This window comes from Rhamphochromis longiceps, linkage group LG13 (assembly GCF_057381845.1).
Source record: "Rhamphochromis longiceps isolate RC_006_pf linkage group LG13, R_longiceps_female_GT1.1, whole genome shotgun sequence".
In the NCBI taxonomy this organism is placed as follows: Eukaryota; Metazoa; Chordata; class Actinopteri; order Cichliformes; family Cichlidae; genus Rhamphochromis; species Rhamphochromis longiceps.
In genome coordinates, this window is record NC_140569.1 from 5,247,825 (window position 1) to 5,273,033 (window position 25,209).

A 25,209-nucleotide genomic window follows, 5' to 3' on the forward strand; every position below is an offset into this window, starting at 1 on the left:
AAAGGTGCTTATGGAATTTTAGGTAGTAAACTAATAAAAGACAGAGTAGGCAAAGCAGTTGCAAAGTCTCACATATTTCTCTCACAACCAGTATTAAGGTTTTTAACTATATGTGTAAAAGATGCTGTTATTTTAGCCTTTTCTAAAACAGAGCAAGAGGGAAAGACATGCGGCGAATGGGATGGACTCAAACCCGGGCCGGCCGCTCTCAGCTGTATGGCATGTGGTGGCCTGCTTGACACACTGAGCTAAACAAGCACCCAAAAGCTGCACGTATTGAGATTACAGCATCATTGAACTCTAATCGACTATTCTTCCCTTCTCTGGCTCAAAATACGTCCTTACAGGGACACCTTTTGGTAATGTAGGTACTATATATTTGACAAGACAAGATTTCCTATGTTACTCTAGTGATACCGAGCTATCATAGTTCAAATGCTACCTTATGTCACATCCCTTTACAGGTGGCACTGCAAAAAACATAAAGTTAAACACGTCGCTGATGCAAACATGCCAAAAGAGTTTGCCATCCTCTGCCCCTTTTTGACATTAATAATTTATCTGTTGACTACTCCTATAATAAGTAATTTAAACTTAGATTTTTAAAGTTAAAAGAAAAACTGGTGTACACAGCAGAGTATATTGGTTATTACCTCTGCAACTGGAACTATATTCAAGACAAGCTTTTCAACCACCCTCTGGAATTCATCTAGGTCTTCATCTTTGGTGGAAAATGAGGTGAACCTAAACAATGCAAATGCATCTGTGTCAATGCAGCCGCTTAAATATCAATAAATAAATGGCTGCATCTCTTCCATTTACATTAACAAAAGCAGATGTCTTACCACCATCTTCACTGTTCTTCCATCTGACTTCATTTGACTAACAGACACTCAATATTCATGTGCTTGACAGCCATATATTGATGAGAGCAGCCATTAAAATGAGGTTAACCACCCTGTCAAATGGACTGCTTTGTCTGCTGTTCTGTCTGCTCTCAGTTTTTGCAGATGCATCCAGATGTAGCTCACCGGGGTCGAGGTTAAAAAGTCAAAATGAGATTGCAGGATCTCATTAGGTAGCCATTGACATTCCACATCATTCTAGTAGGAGTCACTTTAATCAGAGAGAAAATGCCCCACAGCACGACCCTCTGGTGTAAGCTGGCAGACCATCTAATTATCAATTAAGGAAATAACTGTCTGTGGACTGAATGATTAATGGTGGTAAATTGTAATTGCACAGAGCTTCCATTGGGTGGCAAAAGCCTAAATATTGCATCTTAAGCTTCTGTGTTTTCTGGCTGGTAACTCACTCAGTAAAACTTTTATTTACCCATGTACTCCAAATTTATTATTGATCAGTAAGTTTAATTACCCAGCTAGAAATGGAAGAGCATGGCAACCTTGCTCAAAGCCCTAACCCTCAGCTTATCTAATCTTTGTGTTGAACAGACCTCGTCTATGAACCCTTATTATGACTGTGACTTTACTGTTGGACCAGTGATGAGTGGCTGTCCTCTCTAACAATCCTATAGCTAACTGGGAGAAAACTGCAGCCATTTTTTTTTAATCAAAAAATGTATTTGTTTCAGTCTGGTGGTAAATAGAATACTTAAGCTGAAAAAGGCAGCATTAGATAGGTAGGTATCCAGGGAACAGGATATGATGAATGTTATAAATAATAAAAATAAAATAAAATGCATGCAACAATCATGCAATGTCTGTTCACCGCTGTTTCAGTAGGCATGATCTGATTGGACTGGAATGTAGCAATACCATATTCTATACACTAGAGGGCAATATAAAATCACTTTTGGGACAAAACTTTGAATACCTTTTTTGCACGTGTTTGTGAGTAGTTACATTAATAAGAATCATATTTTTTTATATAACTTGTTGGTGTTATAAGCAAGGATTAGACACATGGAAAAAAGGATTCATACATTTTAATAAACTTGTTTTTTTTTTTTCTCAGAAATGGGCACAAAAGTGTAAAGACCAACAGAAAGAAAATATTCAATCCACACATAGAAAAACAAATATTATCCAGGGCTTAGTTAAGACTCTTAGGAGATAAAGAAGAATAAAGAAAGCAGGGAAGCAGAAACTAACCGTCTGTAAATCAGCATCTTTGTTTTTGAACATAAGACAAACAAGATAAACTTTGCAAATTATCAGCGTGCCTAACCTAACACTTCTCAGCCCCTTGGCTGCTGTCCAGCTTCTGCAATTAAAAAAGAAAGGAAAAAAAAATAGGTTTACAAAGAACAAATGTGACAATGACAAATGTTTTGCAAATAAATAAAGATATGCATTTTAGCTCATGTGTTACATTTGGAAGTTTGCCCACAACTACCTTTCAAAACTTCTAAGCAAATTTGACAGCATCTGTGTATGACTGTCATGCTAAAAAAGGGAAAAAAATAAATGGAATAATTTAAATAAAAGCCACCAACTTGAATTTCTGAGCTTAGTTCCTCTCGCAGATGCTCAAGTTGTCCTTCTTTGTGCATCTCCAGCTCCTTCCTCAGCCTGGCAAGTAAATAAAACCACGTCAGTAACAAAACATAACATTTGGATAAACTTCATTTTTGCATGTAGAGTTTAAACTGCTTATTTTTTTCTGGTATATTGTTTTTATCATTATATTTACTTTTGCTTTGTTATTGTGTCCAAAATAAAAGAAATACATAACATAATACAATTTTCCCTCTAGTATTTATAATGGTGGGAACACCGAATCCACATGCACAAAATATTTCAAATGCTTTCTGAAAAACAACAAAATGAACACAATAGCTGCCATCTGTTAAACAGATTTCCCCTGAAGTCTGAGTTTACTTGACTGTTTGACATTTCAGATGAATGTTCAGAGCGAGGTGTTGTAACTATATGTGCAACATAAATCACAGCGTTTGACTCGGTGACTGTTTGTTTGCACAAAAACAATTTCACTACTGGATTAGGACTATGGTTCAACTAAGGAATTTACAATTTACTGTATCCCAGCATCCACTGACAATACATTTACATGAGTTAAAAACTGATGAATTATCTTGAAACAGATCCTACCAATCCATTTTCTGCCATTTATCTGGGTCAGCAGGGAAAAGTGTGGGCAGTCTGAGCAGAGATGCCCAACCTCCTGCTCCCCAGCCACCTCCTAGGGGGACACAGAGGCATTCCCAAGCCAGCTAAGAGGCATAATCTCTCCCGTGCGTCTGCTCTTGGGCCTCCTTCTAGTTGGATATGCACAAAACACCTCACACAGGAGGCATGTTGATCAGACGCATACCTAAAACGGCTCTTTTTGATGTAGAGGAGTAGCTTCTGTAACCTAACCCTGTTCCAAATGACTGACTCAGCTGCATTTGAATAAAGCACCAAATCCACACTTTTAAGCTTAAATTTCAAAACTTACACTAACTACTGATCTTATCTATTTCTGATTTTATCTGTTTTGATTTTATATACTGTTTTGTTTGTTTGTTAAGCTTAAATTTCAAAACTGATTTTATCTACTGTTCTGATTTTATCTGTTTTGATTTTATATACTGTTTTGTTTGTTTGTTTGTTTGTTTGTTTGTTTGTTTGTTTGTTTGTTTGTTTGTTTGTTTGTTTGTTAAGTGGGTTTAGAGCTCTGGGTAGCTCCCCAACTGGGTCTAGACTGGGTCTAGAGAGTATTTTAAATTCAGGGAATTTAAAATAGAAAGTAGCTCGTCCACAGAAGGACTGGTAGCTCCCCTTACGATAAGGGTTCAGATCGCGCGAACAGGTGTGAAATGTGTGTGTTTAGTTAGTTTGTTTGTTTGCTTGTTTTAATCAATTTTAAATCATGCTTTTTATTTGTTTTTGTTTCTAATGTCTCTGTAAAGCACTTTGAATCACCTTGTTGTTGAATTGTGCTATACAAATAAATTTGCCTTGCCTTGCCTTGCCTTCTGTAACCTAACCCTGTTCCAAATGACTGAACGCCTCACCCATCTTAGATTCAGAGCTATGATGAGGAGAAAAATCGTCCATGATACCTCACCCAGGACAGGGTTACCAGGCCCCACACTGGCCTTGGGGAGGCTTTTGCCAGTAAGCATCTACTGGCTCAGCTACAATGAGTCACTGGGGTAACCCTCGCTCTGGTGCTCTATGTATCGGGCAGCGTTCAGAGGTGGAAGCCTCAGAAGTCCAACGCCTTGTTGCCAAAACCGGTAACAGATCATTCTGTGATCAGCAGATCCTGCATGATGTAACCTTTGTGGCACACTAAGAAAATGAAGCCAGACCGAGGGACTGCAGTACTTGATAAAAGTGACTAAACCGCATGAGGCATAATTGTGCGCTGTTAATTCAAAATGTACACCATATATGACAAATGTCACAGCTGAAGAGGAGGAGTGTAGAGACAAGCACAAACACTCACAGCCTAAAATGTTAGACTCTGCGGCTCCTCCACAAAGCTGCAGTCAACACTGCATTCTCCCTGTTTTGTGTATTTAGTAATGTCTCCTGGAGCTTGTTCCACAGATATAAGGATGAACAGAAGACCACGAGGGACGAATTTCTAAGTATAAAATGAAGTGACAGCAATAAATCAAGTGTAGCAATTTCTCTCACACCAAAATCATTCAAATGGAAATTTTTAAAGGCGGGTTGGGTGCTTTAAAGTGCTAGGCTGCAAGTGAGAAGAGACATAAAAGATGAGGACACACAGATGCAGAAGGAATGCGTCAATGAAAGAAAGAAACATTTTGAGACCAGCAGAAAGCTTTTTAGTCTGGTTAAAGCCGAACTACTGATGTGCAAATTCAATTAGTAATTGGAAATCCAGACTTTTTATTTAGCTCAAATATGTATACGCACTGCTTAGTTCTCTTTTTCTAGGAAATCATAGCTGCTACACACACATGATATTTTTTTACCCCAGAAGAAATATGCAGAATTTTTCACTCCACATATTTAAAGGTCACGTTTTCTTAAAAAGTAGTTTTCCTCAGACTCAGAGTTGACGTTTTAGTCCCATCTATGTTCTGATTTATAGAACTTTCTATTCCTAAAAATGTTGCAAGAGCAGATTTTTTTGGACAACATTTTCTAAATGATAAAAAGAGAGGAATTAGACAGATGACGCCTTATCTGCATATTCAGCCAGGGTCATATTACTTTGTACTCGTAGGCAGATTTCGTCTGCAGCAGGTGAGTCATCCATCCACACATGCACATTTTCAAAACAAACACAGACGACAAATATAAAGAATAAAATATAATTAGAAGATAAATCCAAAATCACTGCTTTATGTAGGATATCAAAAACTATCATTTGTTCATCTGAGTGATGGTCACAGGAACAAAGCTGGTTTTACTGTGTTTATCCAGAAGAAACTGAAGCTCATAATGCAAAGGATATGCGTGGTCAGGTAAAGTCTAACATTAACAGAGTCATCTGCATACTTTTAAATGGTCCTGCTTCCACACCCACTCTGATACAGGACACAAAGGGTAGGAGTGAAAGCACGCAACCCAGTGTGACGCCAGTCCAGGGGCAAAGTCAGGAATCCAGCCCAAAAGATTTTTGTTCATGTCAAACTGTTTTTAAAAGTCTGCTGATTAAAACATGGAGGTTAAATGTGGTGAAGGCCGAAGAAAAATCAGAACATTTAAGAAAAGTTTGAACACATAAAACAACAACGATATAGAGATTTTCATGGGACTATTTTTTATATTTTTTAGTAAATGGACTGGTTCTTAAATATCGCTTTTCTACTCAATCTGAGCACTTTACACAACTTCTTCTAAACACTTTCTATCTAACATTCACAGTCTAATAGATGCATCGGAGAGCAACATGGGGTTAGTGTCTTACCCAAGGATATTTGGCATGCAAACTGGAATCGAACTGCCAACCTTCCAGTTAGTAGGTGACCTAGTCCAGTGGTTAGCACCTTTGGCACAGTAACAAGGTTCTGGGTTTTAACTGGCCTCTCAGTGCGTAGTTTGCATGTTCTCCCTGTGGCTGTGTGAGCTTCCTCCCACAGTCCAAAGACATGCATGTCAGGTGAACCAATGATCTGAATCTCTGCTAAATTGACCATATGTCTGAATGTGAGTGTAAGTGGTTGTCTGTCTCTCCAGCCCGAGCCCCCTGCGACCATGAACGGGAAAAAATGGAGAAATGGATGGAAAGATGGCGCCTGTGTGTTTGGCATGCCGTCTATCGCTCTCTTCTATTTGTTTTATTTTATTGTTTTTAGTCAATTTTGTGCAACATGTCAGCCCTGCATTGTTTTATGATCGCCAGACATTATTGGAAATAGGCTCATCTACCCAAGCTTTAGCTCGGTTTGGAAATGACAACCAAGGCTTTCTGCCTCCCGATTTGGAAGTAACACCACCTCACTGGCGCTCCTTACCATTGCCACTGGATGTGCGGAAGCGACACAGGAGACGAGGTAACCGTGGAGGTCGCCTTGTCAAACTGAGACTCAGGATCTCTTGTTTTCCTCATGAGCTTCGCTCAATTTGTCGATCCTGCCCGCTACTCTTGGTGCCGTTGCGTGCTTTGGACCCGGTGGACTCCTGCTTGGTTCCTGTTGTGGGATCTCTCGAGAAGGGTTCTGCAAAACCCTCTCCTCTCCGACATCTGCGTTGGCGTGGAGTGGACCAAACAAACCTCCGACCTGTGGATCTGGTTGTTGCTGCCTCGGAAGCTCCCGAGCCAATTCCTCTCAGGTTGGGATTAATTAACGCCAGATCGGTGGCAAATAAGACATTCATTTTGAAGGAATTTTTCGCTTCCCATGCACTGGATTTTCTTTGCTTGACTGAAACTTGGATTCCACCCGGTGAGTTAAGTGCCTTTTCTGAATTACTGCCGGCTGGTTGTGCCTTTTTTAGTGTTCCGAGAGTTTCTGGTCGCGGAGGAGGGCTAGCTGTTGTTTTTAAGGCACATCTTGACTTTAAGCAGCTATCCCCATCAACACGCCACACCAGTTTTGAACTCTGTTTGTGTGAACTGGGCCATTCGTCTTCGCTGTTGTGTGCGATTGTTTATCGGCCCCCAAAATATAACAAGGAGTTTTTATCCGAGTTCTCAGAGTTTCTTGCTGACTGTGCATCACGGTATGACCAGATCCTTTTACTTGGTGATTTTAATATACACGTCTGCTGCCCGGGGAAGCCCCTGGCTAAGGACTTTCTGGACTTAGTGAACTCTTTTAACTTTATTCAGTCTGTTAAAGGTGCCACTCAAGAACATGGTCACACACTGGACTTGGTTTTATCACATGGTTTATCTGTCCAAAACGTACTTGTCGAGGATGCGGTGTTCTCTGACCATATGCCTATTTTATGTGATATTGTTCTTTTTAATCCTGTTCTTAAGCGTGCTGTACCTGCTCGATGTTATCGTGCTTTTGGCTCAGATACTGCCGAGCGGTTTTCCATATTGTTTGACCAATTTATTTCTTATCCTCCTGAGTTGTCCATCTCAGATGGATTAGTTTCTTTTTTGGATTCTGCTTGTAAATCTGTCCTCGACGCTGTCGCTCCTTTTATATTCAGACAATGCAAGCCAAAGGCTAGTCCTTGGCTAACTGATTTTACCAGAGCCGCTAGAAAAGAATGTAGAAGATGTGAAAGACGGTGGAAAAAAGATAGGCTGTGCGTCTCTATGGAAGCTCTTAAGACTAGCTGGAAAGTCTATCAGAGAGCAGTAAAGGCTGCCAAGCACTCCTATTTTTCTCAACTTATTGCTGCCAGCTCGCATAACCCTCGTGTTCTATATAACACTATAAATTCTGTACTTAATCCGGAAGGCTATATTCTTTTGCACTCTTCTGCGGTTATGTGCAATAAGTTTCTTAATTATTTTGTGGAAAAGGTTGCTAGTTTGAGACCTCCGACTCTACCTATTGCTGACCCAGCCATGCATGGTTCTTGCTCAAGTCTGTTCTCTGCTTTTCTACCAATTGTTTTATCTGATTTAGAGAAACTTGTGTTGAATGCTAAACCGTGTGGCTCTCCAAATGACGTTGTTCCTCCCCGTTTTCTTAAAAAGGTATTTCCTATCATCGGACCACATATTCTGAACATTATTAATACTAGTCTTTTGTCTGGTCAAGTACCTAGGGAATTTAAGCATGCAGTCATACATCCTTTACTTAAGAAACCAGGCTTAGACAGTTCAGTCATATCAAATTTTAGACCCATCTCTAAGCTTCCCTTTCTTAGTAAGATTCTGGAAAGGATTGTTTATACTCAGTTGATGGACTACTTGAATGACTCTAAATTGTCAGAAATCTTTCAGTCCGGCTTTAAGCCATTCCACAGCACGGAGACAGCCCTCGTAAAAGTTATGAATGACATCCTGATAACGACAGACCGTGGTAAATATGCAGTGCTGGTCTTGTTGGACATGACAGCTGCATTTGACACTGTGGATCACGATTTGCTGATCTCCCGCTAACAGCACGGTGTGGGAATTACTGGTTCGGCACTTTTGTGGTTAAAGTCCTATCTTTTAAATAGGACATTTTGTGTTAAGTTGGGGTCGGCTTCATCCTCTGTGGCCCCTCTGCTTTGGGGTGTTCCACAGGGATCTATTCTTGGGCCGTTATTGTTTTCATTGTACCTCTTGCCTCTTGGCGCGATTTTCCGAAAGCATAAAGTGCCATTCCATCTATACGCAGATGACTGCCAGCTCTACTTACCTCTTAGTCATTCTGATAGTCTCCCAACTGGACCTCTGCTTGACTGCCTTACTGATGTCAAAGCATGGATGGCAAACAACTTTTTAAATTTTAATGATCGGAAGACAGAAGCAATTTTATTTGGCCCAAATCGTTCTTCTCATACTCTGGATGTTGATCTTGCAGCTTTGACTTCCCAACTAAAGAGTTCGATCACAAATCTCGGAGTTAAAATTGATTCTGCACTCACCTTTGATGACCATGTAAACGGGGTGGTAAAATCAGCATTTTATCACCTCAGACGTTTATCAAAGGTTAAGCCCTTTCTTTCCAAGCGTGACTTGGAAAGCGTTATTCATGCCTTTATTACCTCACGTTTAGATTATTGTAATTCTCTTTTAACAGGGGTTGGGCAGGGCACTTTGTCACGCTTGCAATTAGTGCAAAATGCTGCGGCACGATTTTTAACTGGTAGAAGAAAATTTGATCACATCACTCCGATTTTGGCCTCTTTACACTGGCTTCCAATTGAATTCAGGATCCGTTTTAAAGTCCTTTTATTGGTTTTTAAATCTCTAAATGGTCTGGCACCTGTTTATTTGTCTGACTTGTTGAAGCCCCACGTCCCCACTCGTTCCCTTCGGTCAGCTGAGCAGTTGCTGCTTTCGGTCCCAAAGTCACGGCTGAAACTTAGAGGAGACCGAGCGTTCTCTGTTGCCGCGCCGATGCTTTGGAATAACCTTCCTCTCCATATTAGACAGGCTGCATCAGTGCCAGTTTTTAAGTCTTTATTAAAAACCTATTTTTATTCCCTGGCTTTTAACTCTGTGGGTAACTGACATTTTTATTTTATTTTATATATATATATATATATATTATTTTTTTTTTAATTTTTAATTTTTAATTTTTTAAATTTTTTATTGTTTTTTAACTTTATTGCTATGTCTGGTTTTATTACTATGTGCATATTAGTATTGTACAGCACTTTGGTCTACCAGGTGTGTTTTTAAAGTGCTATATAAATAAATAAATGATGATGATGATGAACCATTTTTTGCTATTGGGGACATAATATTAAGTCCTAATCATGTGTAAAAAATGCATTTACAAAAATATAATGAATGGAAGTTGTGATGATGATTTTATTGCCTTAATATCATTAAAACTGGGCAAGTTTCACTGTGATATGTGTAAACTGAAAGTTTTAACGTGCTCTGCTAGTGTTTGCTTAATTAAACCTAAGATTAGAATAAAAGGGAGAAAGAAGCTGTTACTACTGTAAAGTTTTAAAAATTAGCACTTTTGCAACAATATCTTGGAAGAAATGTAATAACAATGACAAGTTTTAAACAAAGCAATCACATAAAGTATATCAGATAAAGACAGATCAAAAATGCACTTGAACGTAATCACATATGTGAACTTTATGGACTGCTGCTCCTCAGTTACAGACTGAAACAAACTTCTTCTTGTGCCTTTAAAAGCAGTCTGCGCTTATGGCAGCAGAGTTAATATTTCACACTATAATTTCATAAACATACAATTGTGTTACTCAGTTCAGTTTGTCTCTGATAAACCATTGGACTTTGATCCACGCAGCGTGACGCCTTGGCTGTGATTGAACTGTTATGGCAGTTGTGGAGGATCCATACTGAGCTACACCTGAATTGAAGACGAACGAACCGTTTCTGCTTTTATTGGAAGTTAATGAAACAATAAAACAGCCTGCCTAAAATTGCATTTTCACAGTTTGAAAACCAACAGACGCGTTTTAAACTTTACACTTCTCTCTGGAACTTACAAATCCGATTTTTAAGGCGACCAGGCTGTGCTTCAATCGACGCAATAATGTCCCTAAAGCAATACTCATTTGGCATTTTGGCTGTTGGTGGTCTCTGCTGGCTTTTACTGGAACTCTACAGAGCTATGACATCTTTAAATGAACACTCATAAATAATTTGCCAGTAATATGTCAGTGAAGAAAATCCGACACATAATAAAATACATACAGCTCTTATATAATCGATTCCAATCACATAGGTGCATATTTCAAGTATCTTTCTATTGTGACAGTGTCCAGTCTGCACCAGCAGCCACTGTTTTGCACACTGAACACTTTTTAAATGACTCTTGCACTCTTTCAAATTGACATGCATTCAATTTCCAACAATCAATAAGCGGAGAGTTAAATATGCGTTTTAAAGAGACGCTGCAGTGGCTAAAGACAGGATTGATGGTTTCAGTTCAGAATGGATGATCATAAGAATGGCTACGACAGGAGGGGGTGTCTCCGCCAAAGCTACATCCTCAGCACTTCCCGGGGCTAATAAGCCCAGCGGTAATGAAGGACCTAGTATGTTTAATGAGGCTGATGGATGAACAGGACATGCCACGCACATGCATGATTTAAGATGATACTAAGACAGAGAGAGTGAGAGAGAGCGAGAGACAAAAGGTGGGCTAACAAAAAAAGGAAGCGCACATGAAGATTAATATATAGAGAAATATAAATAAAGCACACCAAAGGGAAGCAAATGTTTTTTTACATGCCCTTATTCCTTTCCTCTTTAATATCTTTATTTCAAAACCTGAAACAAAATTGATCCGTGGTATTGTGGAGAGGACATTATCCAAAGTGGCAGCATCAGCAACAACAATGACCCTTCCTTCCTGGAACACTATTGATCTCCAACCTTTAATTAAATAAAGGACGTCTCTCAATGTAGCAACAGGGTGAACCTGTTTCAATACGTTTCTGTAGGAAAGAATGTAATTTATGCCATGCATCTATACTGTATACTGTCCATCTGTACTGCAATGGGAGCACATCTCTGTCCTAAATGTCGTTCCGGGTGCTTTCTGCCGCTTCTTTTTAGTGTTTAGTTTTATATTTAAGTATTCACAATTCTTGTATTTGTGTGCGTAAGGAAGGGAATGCGTGTTTGTGTCTGTGGGTGCCTGTTTGTCTATGCCTATGTGTCAGGTCAGGTCTAAGACTCTTTCTCTTCTAAGCACATCTCAGGTTACCCCAGTGCCCCAACCCGCCATTGCGTTGGTGGTTCCCGGTGTCCGGGGCTGGGTGCTCGGGTGTGTACTGGTTTGCTTCCTGGCAGCCGCTTGGCATGGCATGCTGTCATTTTTTTTTCCTCTTTTCTTTTCTTCCCTGCTATTTTTTTCTCAGTCTTTATGTTAACTCTCTCTCCAACTTCACTTTCTTTCTTTTTTTTTTCTTTTCCATCCCCAGTCTTGTCAGTTATGGTCGTAATAATCCAAAATAAAGAAATCCTAATAAAATTCTAATAAAATATAACTATGACGCAGACCACTGTTGGCCTTTCTTTGGCCTTCAGACAGCAATTCTGATTGTTACACTGTCAGACAGAACAGGGGAAAAAAATCCATGTATATATTTTTCCTGTACTTACTGAGAAATAAGAAACATTAAGACATGTAGCTTTACGGCTACAGCACAAAGTAAAAACAGATTTAAATTACAACAACAACATCGTTAGAAAGATTTGAATGGAAATATGAATGAAAAATAGAATAAAGAAACTGAAAAGCAAAGACAGGCTAAATGAAAACCACATGGATCAAAGGCTATGGATTTCAGTTTAAATATCTTAGCAGGATGAACACAGACTGATTATTCAATGGAGAAGGATGTGTTGGTACAAAATGTCCAGACAGGAACTCCATGAATAACCATCTGACACACTAGAGGTTAATCCGAAAAATCAGAAACAGCAGGAACTATGGGAAACAGTATGACATATCAAGGAACTAAATCCACAGGAGGTGACGTGGAACTGCTCATGGCTCAATGAGACACGAAAAGTAAACTAAAATTAAAGCAAACGACTATCAAAGTAATACGGGAAATAACTAAAAGGGGAGCACTAACAAAGTGACAGAGACTTTACTACACATGGGGAGCACAGGGGAGGCACGTTTAACTGACAGAACAAATACTATAAACACCAAAGTAACTGGAACAGAAGCACCAAAGTGACAACGCAATAAATAAACAAAGAATCAAGCTAAAGACGATTATTCGTCAACACAACTTAGGAGTTCAAAAACAGAGAACCCAGGGCTGTGACACCCACATATTTATAACTGAATACTGAACTGCACCGATTAACAACTATTAACAATGTAATATAACGGACAGAGAAAACAGTGAGCACAGAGGGATCTTGATGCTTAGCTTTCCTACATGTGAAGCACGAGTTTGGTCCTCTTTCAAACAACCCATATGGAAAAGAGATAGTAAAAACTTATATGTGATTACTCATGAAAGTGGCCACTTTCATGAGTAAATCATGTAAGGCTTACATGATTTACTCATGAAAGTGGCCACTTTCTCATTACTTTCATATATTTTTTTAGTAAGTATCCAAAACATACAAGTTTCATTATATAAATTTTCACGGGATCTTATATCTGTTTTCACTCTTATATGCTTTTCATACAAGTCTCACACAAGACAGATACAAACTTTATAAGATTTATATATATCTTTTCCATATGGGAAATGTCACTTTTAAGCTGCTATATTCATGGAAGCTAAGCTCAGAAGCTTTCTGAGAGTGTTCAGGTCATTTTACACTGAAAGTGTCCAAGTGACTTGGCTAACTGTAGCAACTTGTTAACAAGTAGCTAATGTTAGCTTTTTAACACCAACTGAACACAGGATACTAAAACAGTCATCTAATGTTCTCAAGCAACTCGTCAGCCCTCAATTTTATATTGTGCTGTTGACTGTTTTCTCTGGCTGTGAAAATTACTATGATCAGTGCCTCCTTTTGTTGTTATTTAGGCCCTGATAACATTTGATGATACTAACAGAGTTCAATATGTCATGCTATAAATGTCACGGTCCTGAGTCTGGTGACTCAGTGTTTATGTTTTTGTTTATTAATATTATTTGATTCAGTGATTTCTGGTTATACTTTAGTGATTTTTAGATCTTAGGTTTTGTTACTGTGCCTCCCTTGTGTTCTCTGTGTCAAGTCAGTTATGTTTTCTTGTCTGTTCTTTCCTGGTTTCTATGTTCGTGCATCTCCTCGGTCTTCTCTGTCATCCGTGTCTCCTTGTCAAGTCTGCGTCTGGATTGCCTGTTTTGTATTTCCTGTTTTACTTTGACGGTCTCGTGTCCTGTGTTCACTGTTTTGAGTTTAGCTTCCACCCTGTCTCGTTTGGTCAGATTAGTCACAGCTGTGTCTCCCTCCTGTTTCCAATTCCCTCGTCACTTCCTGGTGTATTTAAGCCCTGTGTTTTCGTCTGTCCGTGTGTTGTCATTACCTTATGTTGCTGTGTGTCTTGCTGTGCCTTTTTGGTCCTTATCACTAAATGGTTCTTCTGAGTTTCTAGTTTTAGTTTGTAGTTCCAAAGTTTCTATTTTTATATTTATATATTTCTAGTTTTATTTATGTTTTCTTGTATTGAGTTTTGCACAGCCATTAAAGCTGCCTCCTTCAGTTAAACCTTTCGTTTCAAGTCCTGCATCTGGGTCCTACATTCTGCCTGCCACAGCACGAGTCATGACAATAAAGCTCATACCCACTAGAAGATAAAAGAATGATGAAATAACTGTATCTGACAAAGCAGTCTCCCTAAAGTTTCCGACATCTTCAACATCTCTCTGAGCAGTGCCGTCGTTCCCACGTGCTTCAAGGCCACCACCATCGTCCCCGTGCCCAAGAAGTCTTCTGTGTCCTGTCTCAACGACTACCGTCCGTTGCACTTACACCCACCATCATGAAGTGCTTCGAGCGGCTCGTCATGAGACACATCAAGACCCTGCTGCCCCCCTCACTGGACCCACTGCAATTTGCATACCGCCATAACCGCTCAACGGACGACGCCATCTCCACTGCACTCCATCTTGCCCTGACACACTTGGACAAGAAGGACTCACACGTCCGAATGCTGTACATAGATTTCAGCTCAGCATTCAACACGATCATCCCCCAACAACTGATCGGAAAGCTGAGCCTGTTGGGCCTCTCACACACTCTTCACACTCCTGCCATCTGAAAAAAGGTACCGAAGCATTCGGGCACACACATCCAGACTGTGCAACAGCTTTTTTCCACAAGCCATCCGTCTCCTCAGCAAAAAGGGACTGACTGATACACACACACACACACACACACACACACACACACACACACACACACACACACACACACACACACACTATCACTCAGGTTAACTCAACTACCTCAAAACATTGAGACTGGACTGACTAATCAACACAAGCGCAAACACACTGACCTACACCACCAAACCATCGTACACACCAACCTGTAAATGCTCTTTTGCACAATATTATTACTGGACTTTTTGCACTAACTTCTGTACTTCCTAATTTTTGCTGCTACACTAAGGAATGTTTACTGTTCCTCCACTACCTCAACTCATCATCACAAAACCTTATTATTAAGTTACGTTGTGTTTTTCTATCATTCTGTCACTTTGCTGCTCTGTTTGCACATTTGCACGTGCGCTTTATTGTCTGCTGTCTGATAACAAAAAAAAAAGTCTTCCTTAGATAGTTAGATAGTTAGTTTTTTTTTTTTGTTTTTTTTTTGTTAATTTATGTTGTAATTTATGTTAGGTCAGTCTGTCTTGTCTCTGCTAGCCAGCTAACTAGGCCTCTTAGTTAGCTAGTTTAGTGTTTTCTGTTAATTTATGTTGTAAATTTATGTTGCATGTAGCACCTTGGTTCCTGGAGGAACGTTGTTTCGCCTCACTGTGTACTGTTAAACTGTATATGGTTGAAGTGACAATAAAGCCAACTTGACTTGACTTGACTTGACTTGACTTTGAGGAGCCTTAATGGTAACAGATTCAATACTTTTCATTTGCTTTGAAAGTCAAAGAACTACTGTTAGAGAAATCCAAACTATTGAAGTGACCTAAAAAAAACAGACTTCTGTGTAACATGGTTTTCTACATGTGACATGTATGAGTGTGTTTGAATTCCTTTATAGATTATTCCAGTTAAAGCCACAGACAGCAGACACGAGATCAGACTCCATTTTGGCACCTCGAGCTAAGCACTTTGTGAAATGCGGTGAGCAGAGATCGATGGGAAACTGCAGGCTCCTACTTGTAGATTTCAAAATATCCATCATACCCTGATTTAACATCTATTTTACTGTAAATGCAGCAATTTACTAAATGAACATGATGCATTACTATGCCCATCGTTTATATACAGTCTGTGGTTAAAGCATGATTTATTATTCCACTAAAACCAAAGCTGATTAAACACTTAGCTTGAATGCTAAGCTTTACACTGTCATCATTAATAAATATATCAATCACAATAGCCTCAGTTGGTTGTTTTTCTCCAGTTGCTGACAAAATGAAATAAACTCCAGATCAAAGCCTTAATTAAACCAAATGGCCTTAATGTGCTGTTATTTACACTTCTATGTTTGGACTCTACCCAGCAGGATCAAGACGGAGAAAAAGGCAAGACAAGAACTGGGTTTACTGGTCTATTCAGCCCTTCTTGGTATGATCCAGATCTCCCATTTGTAAACAGTTTAATTTAAAAGCCAGAATGCTTGGCTCTGCAGCATTTCTTTCGTCTGTCTTTTTCTTAAGTACATTTACCGTTGTAAGAATGACCAAAGCTGATAATACCACTACTGAGATGGAATTTTTTGCAGTTACACTAAAGAAAGCCACAGGGTCCTGCAGAGAGGGGACAGCGGTTGTGCTTCTGAACACCGAGTCCTCCGACAGCATTCACAAAACAAAATTCTCAACTAATTAAAAATCACAGCTGCTCAGCAAGGAATGTTTAAAACGCCAGGAATCTGTGGAAATATTGTTAATGAAATGCTGAGAAGCCTAATGCTGTGTTTTTATGTAATTCTGCTCTTTTATGTCTTATTTATCTGTAATATTTATTGTGTTGGACCTCCCAAAGATTATTCTGTGACATGATGTAACTGCAAGTAAATCTGGTACTGTAGATTCCATCTATGTGTCCAAATGCATAAACCTGCCTCAGCATCCAGACAGTTATCCAGCACTCACCTCAGACAGGAGCTGTCAGTGAGAGGTTTCTGACTGACAAGCTGGCTCTCCGATCTCAGAGATTCTGTCATTGCTTCAGCCTCACTCAGCTGCCGATCCAGGTCTGCAGTCAGGAGTAATAAATCAAACATAAGACGACGTCACTCAGGGAAGACAGACACATGCTGTAGCTACACGGTTAAAACAACAGAACAAGGTTTGGATTATACAACACTACAACTGTTAAAGTTTCTTATTCTAAAGGGACTGGTATGGTTGTGTGTTGGTCCTACACAGAGCTTGCAGACTGTCATGCAGCTGTGTACCCTCACCAAGAGGGCAGTGCCAAAAACAGCTATGTGGGCTACGCTTCTGTGTTTGTCGATCTTTTAGTTAAGCTCCTGCCACAAAGAAGACCAAAGTCATGAAAGACAAAGAAGTTCTCTGTAGTGAAGTGAAACTAAATGTTAAAAACAACAAAAACTGTCCACTGCAGCCAGTCTGTGCTTCTCATTCTCTCATACATACATGACTTACTCATGGAGTAACACAGTTCCTGTCTTGAGACCATATCATAACTATATTCTATATCTGTATTCTATATCGTCATGATATGGCTCATCAATTTTATTCCTCTGTAGTAGCTACAGCTACAGCACCCTTGTTCTTGAAAGCCTGAACCAGTACACCACTTGTTGGGTTTATCTAGGCACAAACCCCGCTGGAACACGAGACCAACAACTGCACGACAAAACAAGGCAAGAAGGCACTCTCTGTGTTTGTGGCTCGCGAGGGAAGTCAATCAAAGTTGAGGAAAAGATTCCTTCACCTGAACTCGACCAACTTCAACTGATTCCTTCGCTACAGTTATTTTTATTGTCAGCAAGCAATCATTCATGAATATGCAATTACAAATACACGTGACATTCTTAAAACAGGCATATCTGAGCAACATCAGTGTCTGTATTCTGTGTGTGTGTGCAGGTGTATGTGTGTGTGTGTGTGTTTCCAGCCATTCTATACATAGACATATGACCTTTCAGTGAACTTAAATTGTATGCAGAAGTAAGCATCTTGCTAAACTATAAAAACAGGAACTTGCAATAGGTCATATCTCAAACTCTCAAACTCACATTTAAAGGTGTGAACTCTGGCACTTTTAAACAGAACAGGACAGTCTGGTTTCAAAAGCTATAATAGAATTATAACATCGAGACTGCTTCCTCTCATCTCATGGTACACAAGTGCACACAGAATCTTATCAGACCTAATAAGGATATGATTTTTATCAGCATACGAATGGATATATATTTCTAAGGATAAATGACAATCTTAAATGATTAATTCTGACACCACTTTTCTTTCCTCAGACATCCTCTCACTCTCTAAGACTTTGTGAGGTTCTGGAGAGCTCACACAATCTCTCATGTAGCTCAGCTCCATGCCTCCACAGGTATGTCATCTGTACCAACTACCTTTCCACTCTTAATCTTTTGATGGTACGTTGAATTTTGTTACGTTCTTTCTCTCACTTCCTGTTTTAATTTGTTGTCCGTTTTCTTACATTTTATTTAATTGCTAACTTTTTTCAGTCTGCTGCCAGTTTTCTTTCACACCTGTTCTACATCAGCCAATTACTCACCTGTGTATTCGTGTGTGTTCACTTTCCCATTGGTTCCATGCCAGATTGTCTTGTTGGCAGTCAAGACTTCCAGCCCTTTCTTATAATTCTAGTATAAGCTTTTCTTCTTGCTTTGTTTTGCCAGTGTCTTTATTTCATTTTTATTATCTTCATGTACAGACTGGTTTTTGGACTTTGTTCTGCCTCACCTTTTGGATTTTATGTGGTAAAACCCTGGACAGAAACAAAGTTGTGGACTTTTGGATTTACTTTGACATGGAATGTTTGGCTCCTCTTCTTAGAAAGGACTTATTACAGTATGTGTGTGTACAGCCTCCTTAACTCAGATTTAAAAAACACGGCAAGCACACCCGCTCAACCTGTTCATGGAGCCAGAAATATGTTGTAGAAGATCTAACATCTGGGCTCAAGATTAAACTGCCTTGGCAGACCAGCTGAATTATAAAGTAACTGCTGGTCTGGGTTAAAGGCTGTGTGAATGCATGTGGAAAAATTAAAGGAGCTTACAGAGGTCCTTTTAAAAATATGGCTATGGTCTGTTTTGCATAAAATGAACCTTCGCTGCTCACCTTCGTCGATATCATTCAGACTCTGTAGTTCAAGCAGGAGTGCTCTCTTCTCTTCTGCAATGGAGCTCATGTGACTGTTTGTGCAGCTCATCAACTCCTTCTCTAAATTATAGAAGAGGAAAAGATAAATCTGCAAAGGTTCTCATGGATTGAGTAATAATCACCAGAAACTCTATAATGAATGTATACTGCTGGACAAAAATACAAATACATAATGCAAAGACGGTTGTCATAGGGGCCACAACCTGAGTTTAAATCACTTCATATTAGGCCTGTATAAGAGCTGTTAGTTATCCTAATGATTACATTAAAAACATGAACACAGTGTTTTTGTTTGGCTGGTTTCAAACTGTCAAGAAAACCTTTGTTACATTAAACTTGTTTTCTAAAACCTTTTTTGATATTTAACCTTTACTTTACCTTTGTGTGGTTAAATATCTAACCACACTTTAATAGATATATATGTTCACAGCACAAGTATTAATAGTGCAGCAAACGCCAGGTGTTTGAGTGTGAGCTTATATAATTATTATAAGTCCTGAGCTCACTAACCAACTTAACACAGATTATACTGGAATCTTGGGTGTTTAAACAGATATAGTTTCTTGCATTTCTATATTTAGCAGGCAACTGTTATACTACTATGAGATGTCTGGGCTCATACACAGTAGATGTAGCAATTATTCATTTCATTCAGGACCACTTCAGTCAAAAGAATATATCTGTACCTGAGCTGAGGTGACGCAAAAATTTCCCCGTTGTGGGATCAATAAAGTCTTATCTTATCTTATCTTATCTTATCTTATCTTATAAAATGATAAGCTGGGCAGGAGGTGGGATGCAAAGCAGCTTGTAGCTGTGTGGCAACAGCTTATATAGTATCCTGAAAATCTTACAGGACATTGATCTGCAAACAGAATATGTAGAAGGGTATAGGGCTGTTCGATATAACGATATATATCGGATGACGATATAAAAACATCTAGCGTTTCATTTTACACTATTGTTTGTTTCGTGGTGTCGCAAAATAAACTGTTTACGACAATATTTGTTCATCGTTCTGATGGTCACTGTAGTGGCTATATTAATTTCTTAAAGTTCTCTCTTTCTCTTAAATGTAATATAACCACATTACTGATGGACAAGCACCTGTTTTTATGCGTTGTCATTAGCAACAGCGACGGTAACACCTTCGCGTGTCCGCTTGTTTATGTTCCACTTAAACCTTTCACAATAAAGCTCAAGATCCTGTTGAAACTTTTCAAAATAAACTGAATCACGTGAAAGAGCAGATTATTTACGGATGAGAGTAAAAAAGCGCCGCCAGGTGCTAAAAAAGAAACCTTAGACCCAAACGTTAGAACAGGCTTTTCCCCACAGCACGCCATGTAATAAATACAAAGAAAACGGCGGCCGTTACAACTTATGTCTAAAAATGTATAGTTTCATGCATTGGTTAAAACACTCGGCTCCGGGTAAAGGATGCGCAGCTGGAAACACTTCACGCAAGTCGAGCTGCCTGAGATTCACAGAATTTACAAAAAATGTTAAATTTTTGTGATTTATATCGTTTGTGATTTATATCGTTATCTTATATCGGGATATGAGATTTTGGTTCCCAACCAGCAGTGAGCTGGCAATGAGATCACCTGATCTGCCAAATTAGGGCTTTTTACTTGCGGACTAAATCAATACTCAACTAGACCTGACATGTTAGTGACTATTTACAGATAGCTGGTGGCTGTAAAACAAGCCCAAATAATCCCCCCCTCCACCACCGTCCTTGACAGATGGTTTGCAGTGTTCGTGCTGAGATGCTTTCATTGGTTTTTGCCAAATAGGGTGGTGTGCATTATGGCCAGATATCTACAATTTGGTCAAAGGACATTGATCCTGAAGTTCTTTAGTTTGTTCAACTTTTCAAGCCCTTTTCAATGCCATAGTCTTTAAGATAAATCAGGACACCCCTCCAAAATAGGCATAGCTATTCAGTCGTTTTCTAATTATACTGCCATGAACTTTAACATTTAACATGCTAAGTGAGTCTGAGATGTAGCTGTAGGAATTTTAGCTGTTTCACTAAACCAGCAGTCCCCACCGGGCTGCGAGAGTTGAGGCTCGGGTGTGAAATTTATGGTTTTAAGGGTTTTTATCGTTAACTTGGTTTCTCTGGGTCTTTTCTCATGTGTTATGAATTAATCGTCTTTTTTTATGTACCGGTACTGGTTTTATTTTATTGTTTTTATCTGCGACACACCTTAAAGGCCGTTCAGTGAAAATATTGTCAGACCTAAACCAGTCCGTGGCTCAAAAAATATTGGGGACCGCTGCTCTAAACGCTGCACGATCTGACCTTGGCGTGAATTTGTTGGGACATCCATTCCTGGGAAGATTATGGTAAATGTTCCAAACGAGCAAGCTGGCAAAATTTCTGTTTTTATTAAGGTGGTCACACTTGTTAATGATGAGTGAATCAAGTGCATTTCTTTACTAGCACCTCGCTGCTACTCACTCTCTTAACTCCCACAGAAGCAGAAAGAGTGTGCTGCATGGAGTCCTTGAAAACGTTCTTTTTCATGAATTATAGGCATTGGAGATCTATTTTGCCCATTTCTAAAATAACTAATAATTTCTAGAGCAGCATTCAGGGCCACATCTGTTTCATGTAACCTCTGTCTTCCCTGAAAACACTACAGTAAAGTGTTTTACAACCTTTGTGTATCGATTCCACCTCCTTCTCCAGATCCAGGAGCACAGTGTGAGTTTGGCTCTTGAAGACTGTTTCTCTGTTCGCCTTAAGACTGAAGTCACTGTTAAACCTTGAGATCTCTTGAAGGAAGTTTTCCTCCTCTTCTTTAGCCACCATCTTTATCTTGGTCTGGTATGAAAAGGAGGATCATGGGAAATACTTCTAACAACAATATTAACAGACCTTGTGGTACTACAGACTTAATGTTACTGTATAATTATGATAACATTTGGAAAAAAAAGAAAATCTTTGCTCTAAGAGCTTATTGTGTAGAATGCAGAATCCCACCATTTTTGGTGGGATTCTGCTTCTAAAATGAGGCTCTGATTTTACATTATTTTTTACATAACCTAGTTTAATACCTGTGGAATTTTAAACAAGCAATTCTAAAATGTCAAACTCAGTTTCTACGAAAATGCAAACATCTCTGAAGGGTACCACTTTTTTGATCTGTGTTTTCACTGATTAATTGATCGGGTCATTCTATATAGTACTGTGATTCAATCAAGAAGTTAAAGCTATTAAAGCTGAAGAGGTATCCATATTGGATACAACCTGTCTAATTTGAGAGATAAGTATTGATCCAGGCTTCAACCTACTAGATGATCCCTGAGGTGGCTCTTCTGACAGAGCAGCTCTTCAATTTGCTTTAACATCTGGTTCTCATATTTCTTTGCCAGGTCACACCGCAGCCTCATTGCAGACAACTGCTGAGCCTGAAGCATAAATACAGGAGATGATCAAGACACACATGCTGACAGACAGATGTACAGAGAGGGAGATGGATTGGTGATGCTTCGTATGTGAGCAATATCACTTGATACCAGACGGGGTGAAATGAGATCAAAGTTCTAGTTTGGAACAATCAGTATATACTCTATACCTGATTATTAGAGACAGACATAATAACTGGAGTTATTTTGAAACTGTAACTAAAAACATCCTGTTTCGTTAACTAGTTCAGCAACAATTCAGGTTTCTTTTTAAATCGATATCATAAACATAAAGAAAGAGCGATTATGTAGGAAGGTAGATTCTTGCCTTGGGCATAACTTTTGGTGTAATTTCAGTCTGTTTCTTGAGCTAAAGAGGAGAAAGTAGCTTTGCTTTTCTTCTGCTGTAATACTAAAGTGCAGCATGTTTCAGTGAGCACAATCAGCTTCCAAGTCCTATAAACACTGTAATTATCTTAAGACAGCTCTCATAAACCATAAGACCTTACATCATGAGAGCTGTAAACACACTGTGCAGTAAACACAGCCTGCATATCTGCATAATGTAAACAGTCTCAATAGTAAAAAAAAAAAAAAAAAAGATACCACTGCCATGTGTTTCAAATCATCAGTAGGGCATGGTGTGATCCTTGCAATATTTGTGAAAAAACCAAAGAGCCTCTTTTTTTTTAATTATTTTTAATGGGGCATTATATCTCACAAACTAAAGGTCTCAGTAATGTTATTTGGGGAAATTAGCCATTGAATGTAGAGATTAAGTGTTCTAAATCATAAACTAGATCAGCTCCTCAATATGGCATTGTGCTGCTTTGATAGTTCAATGTCTGCTTTTTTTTAATTAATCAGTTTCTATTCATATTTTACAATGTGTGTATTTTTTCAGTTTTATAAAGGTGATGATGAGTAGAATGGCCTCTTTCCTTTTGGAAACCACAACAAATTAAATATTAATTATTTTTGTTATACATACACACGTGTTATGTTACATCCCAGGTAAAACATTCCAGGAACAACATTTTACTAATTTTTATTAGAAAATTAATAATATGGGACCTCTGAAATTTGCACTGAGCTGTGTAAACATAAAGCTGTTATGTAATAAATCACAGTACCATGAAACAGACCAATTTACAGGGGCTCCTTCTAAAATACAGTGCAACAAGTGAACACTTTCCATCACCCTGTGACATGATTTTACAGCTAGTGTGTAAATATTTAATAAACACAGTTCAAGATCATTTAAGACATTATATATGATGAATTTAAGCTCAGTAAACTACGGCTACCATCACACAAAGGGTTATTTGAAGAACCAAATGGTTTATATCTAAAATCTAATAAATGTGAGCATCTTAAAAACAGTGCTATGGCTTTGCCTCTGGTCACAAAATATATATAATTCACTCGTTAGCATCAACTAGCAACAGTTTCACCTTTTCATCAAGTTCCTCTTTGCTCTTTCCATACTGCTCAGTGACACTCTTTATCTTCTCATTGCATCTGATGATGGCTATTTTGACTAAAAAACATTTTTGAAAAAACATCACATGATGCAACATTAAACATTAAAATACAGTAGCCTGTATAGATACATATTTAGCATTGTCACTAGCGTTTAGCTGTTAGCTTATTTGCTAGCTGAAGAGTGATAATTAAGCAAAAAAAAAAAAAAAAACAGATTCAGAGAAATAAACAAAACTTACCATCCTTGATTTTTTGTGTCTGTTCTGCTAACTGTTGCTCAGTTAAAAGAATTTGTTGAAAAAGTGTGTCCAAACTCATTTTGGCTTAGTAGCTGGGTCAATAAACAGTTAGCTAGCAGACCATCTAACCTAAGGAGGCTAGTTTCTGTCAGGACAAAGAGTCTGAATGACTGACTTAGCTCATTATAATTGTGACATTGTTGCAACATTTTTTAATTAGTTTTTTTTTTTGTTGTTGTTAAACTTTAATTTGTATTTGTAGTTCAGTATATTTAGCTTTAGTTTTAGTAGTCATAGTTTTCAGTCAGGAGTCATTACTTTTATTGTGTCCTTAAAATGTTTGGTTTTAGTTTTGCTTATTCAGTTATTTTAAATTAAATTTGACATTTGATATCATGATATTGACATTAAATATTATAAAGATTGTTCCTTTGAAAATAAATAAATCAATCTTATACTTTATGCTCTTATACTTATAGATTCTATATTTGGAAAATCCCTCCATTATAGCAGTACAAAATCTGATGAAATACCGCTACTACTAATAATAATGATAATAATAATAAGAAGAAGAAAAAGAAATGGTTTTATCACACACACAATAATCAGTGAGTCACATTACTAGACATTAGTTCAAGTTCAGGCAAGTGGACATGAACAAGTGGACGTTGCACAGTTGCAAACATGTCCTAACACCAGGCAGGACCCCACCAGGCAAGACCCCATGGTCTTTCCTGGTGTTGTAGACTCCAGCCTCTACTGACCTTATACTCAGAGCGTGTTCCATTGCTGCTATGATTAGTGCCTCTGTGCTGTCTTTCAGTTCAGCTTTTTCCAGCCCTTGGTAGGATTTCTCAATATCAGCCACTTCTTCTATTTGCCGGTGTTACATACTGTGCTCCTCCAAGAGGAGGAACCATCATGAAAGGACAGGCCCCTGCACAGTATGTAACACCCACAAATATCATCATACAAATAGACAAACTGGTAAAAGCTAACATACTGAACATAGTTGTGGTGGTGGACAAGCAGAAAAACAGCTATAATGATAAATGTAGCAATACCAAATGATAGCAACATCAGGAAGAC

At 38.6% G+C, this 25,209-nt stretch overlaps 1 protein-coding gene across 1 annotated transcript; it reads right to left on the reverse strand.

Annotated features, from left to right (window-relative positions):
* Window positions 1-2,190: 2,190 nt before the first annotated feature.
* LOC146655259 (coiled-coil domain-containing protein 172-like) lies at window positions 2,191-24,199 on the reverse strand. Its single transcript, XM_085427254.1, has 8 exons — window positions 24,121-24,199; window positions 23,851-23,936; window positions 22,283-22,399; window positions 21,647-21,812; window positions 18,935-19,036; window positions 16,745-16,847; window positions 2,459-2,534; window positions 2,191-2,226 (listed from the first exon to the last, which is right to left on the reverse strand). Exons 1-8 carry the CDS (start codon window positions 24,197-24,199, stop codon window positions 2,191-2,193), a joined length of 765 nt encoding a protein of 254 aa, XP_085283380.1.
* Between the last annotated feature and the right edge of the window lie 1,010 nt (window positions 24,200-25,209).